General features: G+C 39.8%; 1 protein-coding gene and 1 pseudogene across 1 annotated transcript; both read right to left on the bottom strand.

Moving 5' to 3' along the window:
- Nucleotides 1-1247: 1247 nt before the first annotated feature.
- On the bottom strand, nt 1248-10942 carry LOC18601077 (protein BOBBER 1-like; annotated as a pseudogene).
- Nucleotides 10943-11614: 672 nt separating this feature from the next.
- LOC18601075 (glycerophosphodiester phosphodiesterase GDPD1, chloroplastic-like) lies at nt 11615-14042 on the bottom strand. Its single transcript, XM_007031890.3, has 7 exons — nt 13869-14042; nt 13568-13752; nt 13024-13083; nt 12618-12899; nt 12411-12506; nt 12125-12321; nt 11615-11956 (listed from the first exon to the last, which is right to left on the bottom strand). The coding sequence occupies exons 1-7, from the start codon at nt 13963-13965 to the stop codon at nt 11731-11733; spliced, it is 1143 nt and encodes a 380-aa protein (XP_007031952.2). The 5' UTR covers nt 13966-14042; the 3' UTR covers nt 11615-11730.
- Nucleotides 14043-15899: the final 1857 nt, after the last annotated feature.

Genomic DNA, 15899 nt, shown 5'->3' with positions numbered 1-15899 from the left:
TGTAGTCAAGTACATTGCTCTTAATGGCTTGTGGGGTGAGACCAATCTCAAGTATGTATTCTTTGTCAATATTGGTTTACAGGAGAAGAAAACACTAACTTGTCAAGTCGTTCAAATGTCGTTAAAACGACAATTAAAAGAATGTAACAGACCCAAGGGTAAAACGGGCTTAAAAGCAAAAACTGGTGTTGACGACAAGTGCCCTGTTACAAGATACTTGCGAGCGACTTGATTATAGAGTGTTAGGATACTTTATAATCGGGTTGTGGTCAAATTTAAATAGTAATTTCAATATTCATATTGAATTCGGATATTACCTTTTGAGTACTCAATATTCAAACTCAATTATGTCTTTTAGTATATATATTCTATATATTTTGTTAATTTATAAAAAATATAATTACTATTATATATATTTTTAATATAAACATATTTATTTTTTATTCTATGCTAATGTTACAAAAATTATAATTTATAAAATTATTAATTATAACATATATATCTTTATTTATATAAACCTATAATGTATATATTTAAAGGAAAGTTGTGAGATTAGAATAATTTTGGAACTTAGTTTTATTTTTTTAATTTCATATAACTCAGGACAACTCATATAGTTAATTAAATTAATTTATAAAATTATAATTATTATTTAGCTTGTAATGTCTTTTAATATACATATTTTATATATTATCTTAATTTATAAGGAATATAATTATTTGTGAATTATATAAAATATGGATGAAAAATATTATTGTATATGGATACAGGTATAAATTGAAATTTGGATAATTGAATACCCATGAAGAGCATTTTAATAATTTTTTTTTACATAATAAAATTTTTAAATGAATTCAGATAATTATAATCGATTAGTGGGTATGTATAGGAGTTCGGATTAAGATAATAAATTTAAAAAATATTCGAGTAATTATAAGTTTGACTATCCATTTATTATTCGCGTTCGGTGCAGCCTGCAGGTCTGCAGAATCATTCATGAATTGTGTTGCTAAAGGTGCTCTTATTGTTTAGTGTATACATAGTCCATCGGACCATAATTTACTGATTCTGTAAATCCCAAATTCTAGTAATAAACAAATCCTTACATTAGCAGAAAGTAACTGCACAAAAAATTAGGAAAGATTAGAGTTTATGGTCCTAAAGTCTAAGTAAAAAACAACAAAATTTATAAAAGTCAGGGTAAAATTCAGAAAGTTAAACAAAAGATATGTTTTTTTCTGTGTCATCTACATCATCTTAGCACTGGAGAAGTCAAAATTTGGATTTTGAGCCATGAATTTCTTAAGCATCTCTTGCTTCTCGATCCCCTCGCTGGTGGGAAGCCCTAGTTGCTTTTGTCTCTGATCAAACATCATCTTCTAAATGGTGGATTTGGTTTCAGAGTCCAAATCAGACGACTTACTAGGCTCAGGTTCTGCTTTCTAAGTATCTATCTCGGGACCTCCTTTCATCAAGGATTTCCATCAATTGGTTTTATCACACTTGGTCAGTAACAAGGAGATCATGTTTTGATCCTCCAATCTCCAGTAAGATTCGTTAGGTTTCACCACTCCGAACAACTCCGCATCAAGAATGGGAGTATGACCCTTTAGCCCAACCTTCAGATGCTTCATGTTTACATTGCAGACAACGTCCCTTTATCACGGGGCGCGGTTCAGACTCGTAGATGGTGCTCGGAGGTGTGGCGGAGTGACGGAACATGGGGAAGTATCACTGGGAGATGAACCCTCTTTGGGTGTGCTAGTCAGGAGGAAGCTGCTGGCAGGGGTGCAGAACACAGGCCCCTAGGCGAGCCAGCCAGCACAGCTCCAGACAGACAGCTCGCACAACCCAAACAGACAGTCTGTGAGAGGCCTAGAGCAGCCCGCTCGCCCAGTGCCAAAGCAGCCTGCCTGGCGTGGCCCAAGCACTCCAGCCCGCTACTTTAGCAATTCTGCTGCCTGAACCGCCCAACAGTGCCCAAATTTTGGAGTTTCCCGCCAAAAGCCATCCCATCAACTGCCTTAACTTTTGAGGGAAATTTTGGAGATTTTGGAGGGAAAACATAATATATGTAGGCTTTGTAAATTGTGTACAGCAGATTTTTAGGAATCAATACACTCTCATTCACTCTCAAATTTTTTTTCCTCTCTTCCTCTCTCCTCCCTTCTCTTTGCTGCTTGTGTGCTTGCTGGCCTAAGGCCATTTCCTGCCTGTCGATGTGAGTGTGCACTGTCCAGAGTGCTGATGAGGGTGTTGTGTGCTTGCCAACCGAATACCCTCTGCTGGGTACGTGCTGTCTGTGCTGGGTGCGTGCTGCTTATGCTGTCTGCGGGTGAAGGGTACGCACTGGGGGTCGAAAGCTTTGTGTGGGCTAGTTGGTAAGTTGCATTGCATCCTGCATCACTGTGTTGCCTCTTGGTCCTTGTGGCCTTGAGAAATCAGCTGTTAGGCATACTAGGCTAACTTGGGTTTGGAAGCCAAGCTAAGGGCGAGCCTAAGGACGCACGGTTGGGGTGTCTGTAGAACCCCCACGTGACAGGTGGTATCAGAGCCATCAGCTGCGAGCTAGGCAGTGCTGCTAGGTCAGTTGCGAGTCAGGCAATGTGCTAAAACAGTGGGCGAGGCAAGCTGTGTTGCTGGGTCTGTTGCAAGCCAAACAGTGTTGTTGGGGGTCAGTTTGTGAACAGTGTGCGATCGGTTTGCAAGCTGCACTAGAGGTGACTGAGTGGAGAGGATGACAACCAGTGGGTCTAATCTTCCAGAACCGGTGCCCGAGGGTAGAGAAACCCGTGCAAGTCGAAGGGGAAAGTCTTGCTCCTGAGACCTCATATCTGCTCTTAACGCGAGGGTGTCTCGAGTAGAGGTGGCAGTGGGTGACATGAGGGATCGCTTGGACGTGCAGGAGGAGCACGTTGAGGAGCTCAATGACCAAGATGAAGAGCTCAAGGGTGAGGTTCAGGAGATAGTGCGGGAGATGCTTGAGAATGTGGTTGAGCCGAATTCTCAGCTCGAGAGTGTGGTGGAGATCTTGCAGCGCGAGTTGGAGGACTTGAGGACTGAAGTCTGGGTGGGCAAGAGCTGAGGGTGGCTACGAGGCTGCTGTCCGCCCGGAGGTGAGGCTTGAGGTGCCAAAGCTCAAGGAGTTCTGCGACATGAGAGATGCCAAGGAGATCGACAATTTCTTGTGGGGGCTAGAGCAGTATTTCAAGGTGACTGGGATCAACACGGATTACCACGGCATCCATGTACTTAGGCGACACCGCGCTGTTGTGGTGGAGGCGTCGGTGCGACGATAGGCTCGGGGGAGCTCCGATAGGCACTTGGGTCGATTTTCAGATCGAGTTACGCAAGCAATTCTACCCCGAGTATGCCATGGATAAGGCGAGGGGGAAGCTGTGTCGGTTGGTCCAAAAGGGTGATGTTCGGGAATATGTCTGGGAGTTCAGTGATCTAGCTTTGCAAGTGGGTGACTTGGGCGAGAAAGAGGCCCTCTTCACCTTCATGGATGGCTTGAAGCCATGGGGTAAGCAGGAGCTGCAGCGTAGGGGTGTGCAGGACCTCACGCGTGCCATGGCAGTGGCCGAAGGCTTGATCGATTACTCTCGTCTGGATAAAGACAGAATCGAGCCAGCCAAGCCAAGAGATAAAGGCAAGGGCTGGGCGGACAAGGGGAAACAGTCCCGAGATGAGGACGGTGGCAATGGCAAGCCACAATCGCCATAGAAGGGCAACCCCACATGGAAGGGGAAGCCTTCCGGCAGCAAGGAAGACAAACCCAAGAGCTGCTTCCTATGTGAAGGCCCGTACTTTGTGAGAGACTGCCCAAAGCGAGCAAAGCTAGTTGCTATTGCCTCGGAGGAGGAAGAGCAGCAAGGGGATGAGACAGTCCGATTGGGGTCAATGCAGCTGGAAGCAGTATGCAAAGGTGGCAAACGAGCCAAGGGGCTCATATATGCAGACATGGTGGTGGCGGGTCAGCAAGTGGAGGCCTTGGTGGACATGGGCGTCTCTGATTTATTTGTGTCCGAACAAGGTGCTGCCAAGTTAGGCTTAAAAGCTAATAGCGCTGGAGGTTGGGTGAAGACTGTCAACTCCAAATGGGTTCGCACGAAAGGCATTGCCAAGGGGATCGACGTACAGCTAGGAGAGTGGCACTGGACAGAGGATATTGAAGTGATCCAGATGGATGACTACGAGGTTGTGATGGGGCTCGATTTCTTGGAGCGGATTCAAGCCTTTCTCGTGCCGCACAATGACTGCATATGCATCTTAGGCTCAAAGGGGCAGTGCATAGTACTTGTTCGACGGGGGTGCGCTCAACCGACTAAAACATTGTCTGCCATACAGCTTGTCGAGGGTGAGCAAATATGTGCTGCTGTACGGAGTCTAGAGGACACCCCAAACAGCATAGTTGAGGCCCCGGATGAGGTGCTGGAAGTGTCGGAACATCAATCGGGTGGTGCCAATCCAGTGGCTGGGGAGCTAAGTAGGGAGGCCACACCACCAGCCAGCAATAAGGTGCGCGCAGAGCTGCTGCTGCACATCAAGGAAGGCAAGACGCCTGACCCCATTGAGCAGCCCATCCTAGAGAGTGCAGAGGTAGAAAAGGCCAGGTTGGTCCATGTGAGTGATGGACTGAGGCGTGCCAAGGTCGACAGACCGCATAAGCCACAGCATGAGGGCTTAAGGAAGCTGTCGCTAAAAGAATGCCACGACATTTGTGGGGCAGGACACTCGAGGATACACCGGACGTTAGTGTCATGCCCGCCTTGCTCCACTAGGCATGCTGGCTCGAGGGAGAGCAGCATGACCAGCAGAAAATCTGCTGTCGCTAGACCACGCGGAGGCGTGCAGATGACTGGAACAAGCAGTTTTGGCACGCAGCAGGGTAAGTCGCGCAGACGCAGTCGTCGGGGGCGTGTGAGGCAGAGGCCAATGCCGGATGGTGCGGCACGACAGAACATCGACACCCGAGCGCGAGGTAGGGTTTCCCGCGATGAGAGTGCGCACGACCAAGAAAGCCGAGAGGGGGCGATGCGGATGAGCGCGCAGCTGAAACACCCGAGGGCAAGGCGCGCACTAGAGACGGCAGAAGGTCCGAGAGTTAGTGAAGGGTCTAATGGCGAGGTGCCAGCCAAGGATCCAGACCGACCTACTCCACCAGCAGGAAATGTGTCGAGCGTTAGGTAGGAAGGCCTTCTGCATATGCCTACCTTCCACCCGACCAAGGCAGAGAGAGCTGAGGGGCTGAACGGGGTCCAGTATAGCCGAGGTGGGTTTGCTAGGAGGAGGCATCGAAGGGATGTGGCTCAGCAGCAGGGCACGACTGCAGGCTGCAGCGCATCAGTGACTATGAGGGGGCGACAGGCCCTAGTTTTGAGTGTGATGACAGGGTGTTATCAGACCCAAGTTGTGGGACGCGCAGGAGGCGCAGGGTCAGGGCGCAGAGTGGGGTGCGGAGGCACAGAAACCCCCTGGGCTCATAAGTGGGCAAAGTCAGCGTGCAAGCAACCTGAATGGCCGCGCCAGCAGAGTGGCAACGCGGGGCGCCTGGATGGACAGCGCGGGGCACGCAGACCGCGTCGGGGGCGCACGAAGGACACTGACCACTCGGGAAAGACTGGTCAGGGCCCACATGAGGTGGAAAGGGAACTGCCTGAGGGTGAAACAAGATGGTGGTCCGCGGAGGACTGGTGGCAGTTCCGATACTAGATTGACGTCTTCCTCACGGCAGCGAGGACGCTGCCAGCTTAGGTGGGGGAGGGTATCACGGGGCGCGGTTCAGACCCGTAGATGGTGCCCGGAAGTGTGGTGGAGTGATGGAACATGGAGGAGTATCACTAGGAGATGAACCCCCCTGGGGTGTGCTAGTCAGGAGGAAGCTGCTGGCAAGGGTGCAGAACACAGGCCCTTAGGCGAGCCAACTTGCACAGCTCCAGACAGACAGCCCGCACAGCTCAGACAGACAGTTTGTGCGAGGCCTAGAGCAGCTCGCGCGCCCAGCGCTTATGCAGCTTGCCTGGCGTGGCCCAAGCACTCCAGCCCGCTACTATAGCAATTCTGCTGCCTAAACCGCCCAACAGTGCCCAAATTTTAGAGTTTCCCGTCAAAAGCCATCCCATCAACTGCCTTGACTTTTGGGGGGAATTTTGGAGATTTTGGAGGGAAAACATAATATATATAGGCTTTGTAAATTGTGTACAGCAGATTTTTGGGAATCAATACACTCTCATTCGCTCTCAAATTCTCTCTTCCTCTCTTCCTCTCTCCTACCTTCTCTTTGCTGCTTGTGTGCTTGCTGGCCTAAGGCCATTTCCTGCCTGCCGGTGTGAGTGTGCACTGTCCAGAGTGCTGGTGAAGGTGTTGTGTGCCTGCCAACCGAATACCCTCTGCTGGGTGCGTGCTGTCTATGCTGGGTGCGTGCTGCCTGTGCTGTCTACGGGTGAAAGGTGCGCACTGGGGGCCGAAAGCTTTGTGTGGGCTGGTTGGTAAGTTGCATTGCATCCTGCATCATTGTGTTGCCTCTTGGTCCTTGTGGCCTAGAGGAAATCAGCTGTTAGGCATATTATGCTGACTTGGGTTTGGAGGTCAAGTTAAGGGCGAGCCCAAGGTCGCACGGTTGGGGTGTCTGTAGAACCCCACATGACACCTTGATCTGGTTCCATGAGGCACTGGAATGCTAACACTCACCTCTTGCAGGTTTTGACCCCATGAATGGTTCTCCATGTCAAGACTGTTTGCTTCGTTTGGAGTCAGCTTCGACATTTGCTGTGAGAATCAGAAATCTCCTATATGAGAAATCTTGTATTATCAAATTCTATATGTTATAGACCTAAATGATATATTATATATATATAAAAGACTAATCCTATTAATAATATTCTAGTACAACTTTGAACTAAATATAGTATTATAGTCCAATTAGGTAATAAATATTGTAGTATACCTCTTAATTTAATAAAATCTCATTAATTTAACCTATAATCTGTACAACTGCAACTGTAATATTAATGGATGGATTTACATATATTGTCTTTGCTTTACAGGAGAATCTTTCTATCTAAAACAGAGGAAGTTCAGAATCATTAATTTCTATCGAGAGAAATAATGAAGTAGTTGTTCATCAGTTAGATCAGTTGTTAGGTTTTTTTTTTTTTTTTTTTTGCAGGATCTAAACTAAGCAAGTATCTGACCACCACTCGTTAGAAAGATTAACTATCTAAATGTAAGATTATTTTTTATTAAAAATTTTATTTTATATATTTATATTAGTCATGAACATCTACATCATTCCCACATGGTTTGCATTAAATCTTTTTTTTATTTTAAAGAATGATAGCTCGTTCGGCATTCCATTCAGCTTATGGAACCACTGATTTGATGATCAATGAAACGACTAGGAGTATGATAGATGGTCTTTGATTCTAATCCCCTTTTTCTATTTTTATATTGTATTATTGTTCATAATGTTATGGACTCTGAAGAGACAAAAGCAAGAGACAATTTTCTCTTCCAAATTTCGATGTTCAGAGAGAGAAAATGATAGTCTGAAAGATTTTCCACCTTAAAAAAACGAAGTTCTCTACAAACGTGTAACTGGGTTACAGGCCCAAAAGGGTTAAAATTGGCCGCACGGTTGGGGTGTCTGTAGAACCCCACATGACACCTTGATCTGGTTCCATGAGGCACTGGAATGCTAACACTCACCTCTTGCAGGTTTTGACCCCATGAATGGTTCTCCATGTCAAGACTGTTTGCTTCGTTTGGAGTCAGCTTCGACATTTGCTGTGAGAATCAGAAATCTCCTATATGAGAAATCTTGTATTATCAAATTCTATATGTTATAGACCTAAATGATATATTATATATATATAAAAGACTAATCCTATTAATAATATTCTAGTACAACTTTGAACTAAATATAGTATTATAGTCCAATTAGGTAATAAATATTGTAGTATACCTCTTAATTTAATAAAATCTCATTAATTTAACCTATAATCTGTACAACTGCAACTGTAATATTAATGGATGGATTTACATATATTGTCTTTGCTTTACAGGAGAATCTTTCTATCTAAAACAGAGGAAGTTCAGAATCATTAATTTCTATCGAGAGAAATAATGAAGTAGTTGTTCATCAGTTAGATCAGTTGTTAGGTTTTTTTTTTTTTTTTTTTTTGCAGGATCTAAGCTAAGCAAGTATCTGACCACCACTCGTTAGAAAGATTAACTATCTAAATGTAAGATTATTTTTTATTAAAAATTTTATTTTATATATTTATATTAGTCATGAACATCTACATCATTCCCACATGGTTTGCATTAAATCTTTTTTTTATTTTAAAGAATGATAGCTCGTTCGGCATTCCATTCAGCTTATGGAACCACTGATTTGATGATCAATGAAACGACTAGGAGTATGATAGATGGTCTTTGATTCTAATCCCCTCTTTCTATTTTTATATTGTATTATTGTTCATAATGTTATGGACTCTGAAGAGACAAAAGCAAGAGACAATTTTCTCTTCCAAATTTCGATGTTCAGAGAGAGAAAATGATAGTCTGAAAGATTTTCCACCTTAAAAAAACGAAGTTATCTACAAACGTGTAACTGGGTTACAGGCCCAAAAGGGTTAAAATTGGCCGCACGGTTGGGGTGTCTGTAGAACCCCACATGACACCTTGATCTGGTTCCATGAGGCACTGGAATGCTAACACTCACCTCTTGCAGGTTTTGACCCCATGAATGGTTCTCCATGTCAAGACTGTTTGCTTCGTTTGGAGTCAGCTTCGACATTTGCTGTGAGAATCAGAAATCTCCTATATGAGAAATCTTGTATTATCAAATTCTATATGTTATAGACCTAAATGATATATTATATATATATAAAAGACTAATCCTATTAATAATATTCTAGTACAACTTTGAACTAAATATAGTATTATAGTCCAATTAGGTAATAAATATTGTAGTATACCTCTTAATTTAATAAAATCTCATTAATTTAACCTATAATCTGTACAACTGCAACTGTAATATTAATGGATGGATTTACATATATTGTCTTTGCTTTACAGGAGAATCTTTCTATCTAAAACAGAGGAAGTTCAGAATCATTAATTTCTATCGAGAGAAATAATGAAGTAGTTGTTCATCAGTTAGATCAGTTGTTAGGTTTTTTTTTTTTTTTTTTTGCAGGATCTAAGCTAAGCAAGTATCTAACCACCACTCGTTAGAAAGATTAACTATCTAAATGTAAGATTATTTTTTATTAAAAATTTTATTTTATATATTTATATTAGTCATGAACATCTACATCATTCCCACATGGTTTGCATTAAATCTTTTTTTTATTTTAAAGAATGATAGCTCGTTCGGCATTCCATTCAGCTTATGGAACCACTGATTTGATGATCAATGAAACGACTAGGAGTATGATAGATGGTCTTTGATTCTAATCCCCTCTTTCTATTTTTATATTGTATTATTGTTCATAATGTTATGGACTCTGAAGAGACAAAAGCAAGAGACAATTTTCTCTTCCAAATTTCGATGTTCAGAGAGAGAAAATGATAGTCTGAAAGATTTTTCACCTTAAAAAAACGAAGTTATCTACAAACGTGTAACTGGGTTACAGGCCCAAAAGGGTTAAAATTGGCCGCACGGTTGGGGTGTCTGTAGAACCCCACATGACACCTTGATCTGGTTCCATGAGGCACTGGAATGCTAACACTCACCTCTTGCAGGTTTTGACCCCATGAATGGTTCTCCATGTCAAGACTGTTTGCTTCGTTTGGAGTCAGCTTCGACATTTGCTGTGAGAATCAGAAATCTCCTATATGAGAAATCTTGTATTATCAAATTCTATATGTTATAGACCTAAATGATATATTATATATATATAAAAGACTAATCCTATTAATAATATTCTAGTACAACTTTGAACTAAATATAGTATTATAGTCCAATTAGGTAATAAATATTGTAGTATACCTCTTAATTTAATAAAATCTCATTAATTTAACCTATAATCTGTACAACTGCAACTGTAATATTAATGGATGGATTTACATATATTGTCTTTGCTTTACAGGAGAATCTTTCTATCTAAAACAGAGGAAGTTCAGAATCATTAATTTCTATCGAGAGAAATAATGAAGTAGTTGTTCATCAGTTAGATCAGTTGTTAGGTTTTTTTTTTTTTTTTTTTTTGCAGGATCTAAGCTAAGCAAGTATCTGACCACCACTCGTTAGAAAGATTAACTATCTAAATGTAAGATTATTTTTTATTAAAAATTTTATTTTATATATTTATATTAGTCATGAACATCTACATCATTCCCACATGGTTTGCATTAAATCTTTTTTTTATTTTAAAGAATGATAGCTCGTTCGGCATTCCATTCAGCTTATGGAACCACTGATTTGATGATCAATGAAACGACTAGGAGTATGATAGATGGTCTTTGATTCTAATCCCCTCTTTCTATTTTTATATTGTATTATTGTTCATAATGTTATGGACTCTGAAGAGACAAAAGCAAGAGACAATTTTCTCTTCCAAATTTCGATGTTCAGAGAGAGAAAATGATAGTCTGAAAGATTTTCCACCTTAAAAAAACGAAGTTATCTACAAACGTGTAACTGGGTTACAGGCCCAAAAGGGTTAAAATTGGCCGCACGGTTGGGGTGTCTGTAGAACCCCACATGACACCTTGATCTGGTTCCATGAGGCACTGGAATGCTAACACTCACCTCTTGCAGGTTTTGACCCCATGAATGGTTCTCCATGTCAAGACTGTTTGCTTCGTTTGGAGTCAGCTTCGACATTTGCTGTGAGAATCAGAAATCTCCTATATGAGAAATCTTGTATTATCAAATTCTATATGTTATAGACCTAAATGATATATTATATATATATAAAAGACTAATCCTATTAATAATATTCTAATACAACTTTGAACTAAATATAGTATTATAGTCCAATTAGGTAATAAATATTGTAGTATACCTCTTAATTTAATAAAATCTCATTAATTTAACCTATAATCTGTACAACTGCAACTGTAATATTAATGGATGGATTTACATATATTGTCTTTGCTTTACAGGAGAATCTTTCTATCTAAAACAGAGGAAGTTCAGAATCATTAATTTCTATCGAGAGAAATAATGAAGTAGTTGTTCATCAGTTAGATCAGTTGTTAGGTTTTTTTTTTTTTTTTTTTTTTGCAGGATCTAAGCTAAGCAAGTATCTGACCACCACTCGTTAGAAAGATTAACTATCTAAATGTAAGATTATTTTTTATTAAAAATTTTATTTTATATATTTATATTAGTCATGAACATCTACATCATTTCCACATGGTTTGCATTAAATCTTTTTTTTATTTTAAAGAATGATAGCTCGTTCGGCATTCCATTCAGCTTATGGAACCACTGATTTGATGATCAATGAAACGACTAGGAGTATGATAGATGGTCTTTGATTCTAATCCCCTCTTTCTATTTTTATATTGTATTATTGTTCATAATGTTATGGACTCTGAAGAGACAAAAGCAAGAGACAATTTTCTCTTCCAAATTTCGATGTTCAGAGAGAGAAAATGATAGTCTGAAAGATTTTCCACCTTAAAAAAACGAAGTTATCTACAAACGTGTAACTGGGTTACAGGCCCAAAAGGGTTAAAATTGGCAAAACAATAGGTGTTAGGGGGCAAGTATTAGTGCTGTATCAACTCTGGGATTAGCTTTAACAGAAATGAGAGCTCCTGCTGTGAAAACTGAAGCTGTGATTTTGCCTCAGCCTCCCCATTCCCTTCCTCTGCAGGAACTGCCTTGGCAGGCTTGATCATGTCGCTCAAAGCCTGTGAGATCTCTTGAACAAAGTCTACTATCACCCCATCAATTCCCATTAAATATTGCATGTAAACAGCCTCTGGTACATTGCTGCAGTAACAAGCAAAGTTTCAAAGTTAGACAGAACCTTCCAAGCTTTAAAAAGCAGCCTGTTCAAACTTTAGGCTGTTAAGTTGGAGAAGGAAATGCCACTCAACATTTGACTATGACAACCTTTTAAAACAGTCAGAAAGCAACATAAGAGTTTTAGGAACTTACTTCAGTTTGCCATATGTCAGGAGGGAGAGCTTAGACTCTTTGATCTTAGGCAGTGCTCCTGGATTTCTAAACACTCCTTTGATCTCTGAAACAATCCCTTGTAAACCTCCTTCCAGGCAGACCTTTATGGCCTCCTCCAGGGAATTTCTCCTCACATCATAGTAAAGTTCTGTCCCACCATTTGTTAAGAAGAAAACCTGTTGATTTTCCAAGATAAACATTAAAAAAAGTCCAAAAATAACATGCAGAGATATTGATCCATTAAAAATGTAGCTAGAATCCTTACAGGATAGTTGTTCTGTAACTTCCTAACAAGCTGAGCTGCATCAGGGTGGAAACTAGAGAAGATTATGGGTCTATCTTTAGCAAACTCAAACACCACCTGTCACATAACAAAATTCACAGCAATTAAGAACAAAATGTCTAGCCAGTCCCTAGAAGAAAAAAAAAAACAAAGCTTATCGCAGGATGTAGATTTCCTCCATTGATATACCTGCAAGATGACTTGGAGAACATGGACGAGATAATCTTGCTGATAAACAATATTGTCATCAAATTTCAACTCAATATTGAAACCCAAAGAAGGCTCAACTCTCTGGAAAGCTTCTTCCAGGGTACAAAGTGGATCATCAGTTTCAACCTCCCACTTAACAATTTTCCCATCTTTTGTTTTCCTCAGCAAACATCTCCCCTCTTTCCCTGCTTCCCTCTGGGGTCCATAGCAAAGGAATTCTGCTAAACACAACTCCGTGACTCTCTTCTCAAACACAGTACCCTGGAAGAAAACCCAAATCAATTATCAGAAACACGTGGTAATGGAAAATTTTTAACCCTTGGTAATTGGTTAAAGCTTAAAAAATAAAGAAAAGAAAAGAAAAGAAAAGAAAAGTGGAACATACATTTTCTTCAGAGAGGATAACGTCGTCATGGAAAATGACAGGGCAGTCATCTTTTGTCACCTACAAAAAACCACAATCGCTTGCTTTACTTCCTGTGATTGATTGGCTCATTTGCCCATTTTTCACCACCTCCAAACTCTTTCATAAATTTCTCAAAATCAAAATCTTTTTTAAATTTTATTTTGTTAAAAAAAAAACCCACGAAATCCCAGCAAGAAAATGAACACCATCAGTAATCTTCCAATTGGGAAAAAGAAAAACTAAATCCTATTAATAGAAAATTACTTCAATTAAGGAAAAAGTAAACTTAAAAGCGCTTGTAGGCACGTGGGGAAGAAGAAAAAGAACCCATCCAACCACCCCACCAGATTAAGACAAAACACCTTGTCGTTCGCGGCGAGCGTACGCCGCCAACCCGACACAAGAACGTGGTTTCATGTGTTATGAAGATTTCGATTAATCCAAAGACGAGAAAAAAAGAAAAGTTGACAAAGAACAAACCAGATTTAACGAAAGAAAAATGTTGGGGAATTTGAATCCTTACCTGAACGTCAAATTCAATGAAGTCAATGGGAGATTTAGCGGCAGAGTTGAAGGAGAGAATGGAGTTTTCTTTAATGGCTTTCATTCTTGAATCAGAGCTTTGTAGCATGTTCATGCCATGCCCTCGATGCCCTATCACCAAAAACTTTGGTATCCTAAACGATGTCGCCCTGTTCAACTCCAACCCTACGTACAACAACAGAAAACCAAAACAAATTAAAACCCATATTTTAATCATGACCAAGAAACAAGAAACAAGAAACAAGAATCAAAGATGGTGAAAGTTTAAAAGTTGACGTTACCTTTGGAAAAACGGGTTGAGTAGAGAGAAAGAGAAGCGTTTTCCGGGACTTGGTCGAGGTTCGGCACGTCGGAGACATGAACAGCTTTGAGAGCCATTGCTGAAAGTTTTACTAAAACAGAGGAAACAAAGGGACAGAGGAGGGATTTCGAGGATTGTTGCGAGGATTTAGAGAGAAAAAAAAGGGGTATTTAAGGAGACACAACAACGGGAAGGCATGGACGAAGGATCTCCGCATAGAATATTCCCTCCAATGTTGCCCAAATATGCTTTGGGATATTCTCCGTTATCATTTTCCCCAAGTCCGCTTATTCCGTTAAACTTAACGGTGTTTTGTTTGCCACTCCCGGGTTCACGAGAAGTTTCCGTGGAAAATTTGGTCTTTTTGTTAAGACCATTCTGGTCAACTTAGTAATTGTCTTCCTTTGAAAGGGTTTCCTGGTGTTGACGCGCCGAGGCGGTGTGAACTGGTCTACCCTCTCCGATTAGGTGACCCCGAATTGCCCGATAAGGAAAATTGCCGCGTGATTTGGGCGATTGTTCCACGCGCTGTTGACGTAAGGGATGAGAGTTGGAACAAACTATTTGTCTTATACCTTTCGAAAGGGCAAAAAGGTAACAACAATAGAATATCCACCGAATATCTGTTTCCGGTAAGGCGGCAATAGTTACTTTGAATAGTAAAATTATTTAATTTGAGTAATAATTATAAGATACTTACTGTTTAAAATTCGATCATAAATATTACATTTATTAATTATTTTAAATATAACTTTAAATTTTAATTTATTAATTACTTTTTATTAATAATATAATATTTTATTTGGAATTTTGAATTTTTTTAAACATTAATAACTGAGTGCTAGTTTTAAATATTAATTTTATTCGAATTCGAGTAAGATGTAAGATAAATTTTAATTTGATTGAACTTCGAGTATCTTAAAATTAATGAATTCCTTTCCCTTCATTCTTATTATTTAAACTTTTTTCTTTTTCTTATTATTTTTTGGCTTGATTGTACGAATATTTGTTAAGATTTTACAGGCAGAGCAGAGAGTTGTGCGGGGATGCGTGCAAGAAATATGAATTTAAATTGCTGGAGACACGTGGATGGTAACTATTGGATAAGGATAATGTAGATAACACGGTATGATGAGCTGGAGCCGGCAGGCGGTGGATAAGGTGGTTCGCATGGGCATGATGTGTGTCCACGGTAGACTTACCTGTCCAGATGGTGGTGCTTTTACCATCATTAGGCGGTGATTAAGTTAAAATATTAAGTAATTAGTTACTAATTATGAATAAAGTTTTCTTGAGAGTGGCTTAGCTAGAAGAGATTTGGCTAATGTCTTTTTTTCTCTAATACATATGTATGTTGAGTTGAAGACGTGTGAAGGACGTGGAATTATTTGGATCAACTTTGTTGGAGACATATGGGGTGGAACTGACTAGGTTAGATCATGTTTGAGGCATATATATATATATATATATATATATATATATGAAATATTTTATTTCAATTGGTATTAAATTCAAAGAAAATGATTGAATAATTATTTGTTTCAATGAAAATGATTGAATATTATAAAAATCTGTGCAGAGAAGTAATATCTCATTGCAGTAATGATTTACGAATATCATTTTTTATTGTTTTTAAATGTTTGTTTTATTTTTAATTTTTATGAAATTTAAGATAATAGTTTTGATTTTAACTATTTTATATTAAAAATTGAAAAAAAAATACTATATAAATATTTATTATTTTTTAATATGAAAAATAAATTTATAATATATAAAAAATAAAAGTATTAATAGTTTAAAAATGGAAAAAAATTGGTCAAAATTTGTTTAACGTGGATTAGAAGGGAACATGATTAATTAGATATAGTTTGTCCTATTCTTGATTTGAACTGACTCTATATGCAGATAAAATTAATTTTGCCTTCAAACAAAAGCAACCCAAAGATGAAAATCCTGTTCTTTATTCCACAATATCTCTGGATGAACAATATTAAGCAATCCAACCAAACTT

Source organism: Theobroma cacao, chromosome 4, assembly GCF_053813885.1.
Source record: "Theobroma cacao isolate CCN51 chromosome 4, ASM5381388v1, whole genome shotgun sequence".
NCBI lineage: Eukaryota > Viridiplantae > Streptophyta > Magnoliopsida > Malvales > Malvaceae > Theobroma > Theobroma cacao.
Note: the sequence above shows the minus strand (reverse complement) of the source record. Positions and strands in the feature narration are given on the sequence as shown.

What these genes read in the sequence shown, in the direction of transcription:
- LOC18601075 (XM_007031890.3), bottom strand. Translation starts at nt 13,965, where the DNA reads ATGGCTCTCAAAGCTGTTCATGTCTCCGACGTGCCGAACCTCGACCAA. An exon ending in TCATTGAATTTGACGTTCAG is followed by an intron (nt 13,084 to 13,567) that starts GTAAGGATTCAA and finishes GGTTTTTTGTAG; the next exon opens with GTGACAAAAGATGACTGCCC. An exon ending in TTCTCCAAGTCATCTTGCAG is followed by an intron (nt 12,507 to 12,617) that starts GTATATCAATGG and finishes GTTATGTGACAG; the next exon opens with GTGGTGTTTGAGTTTGCTAA.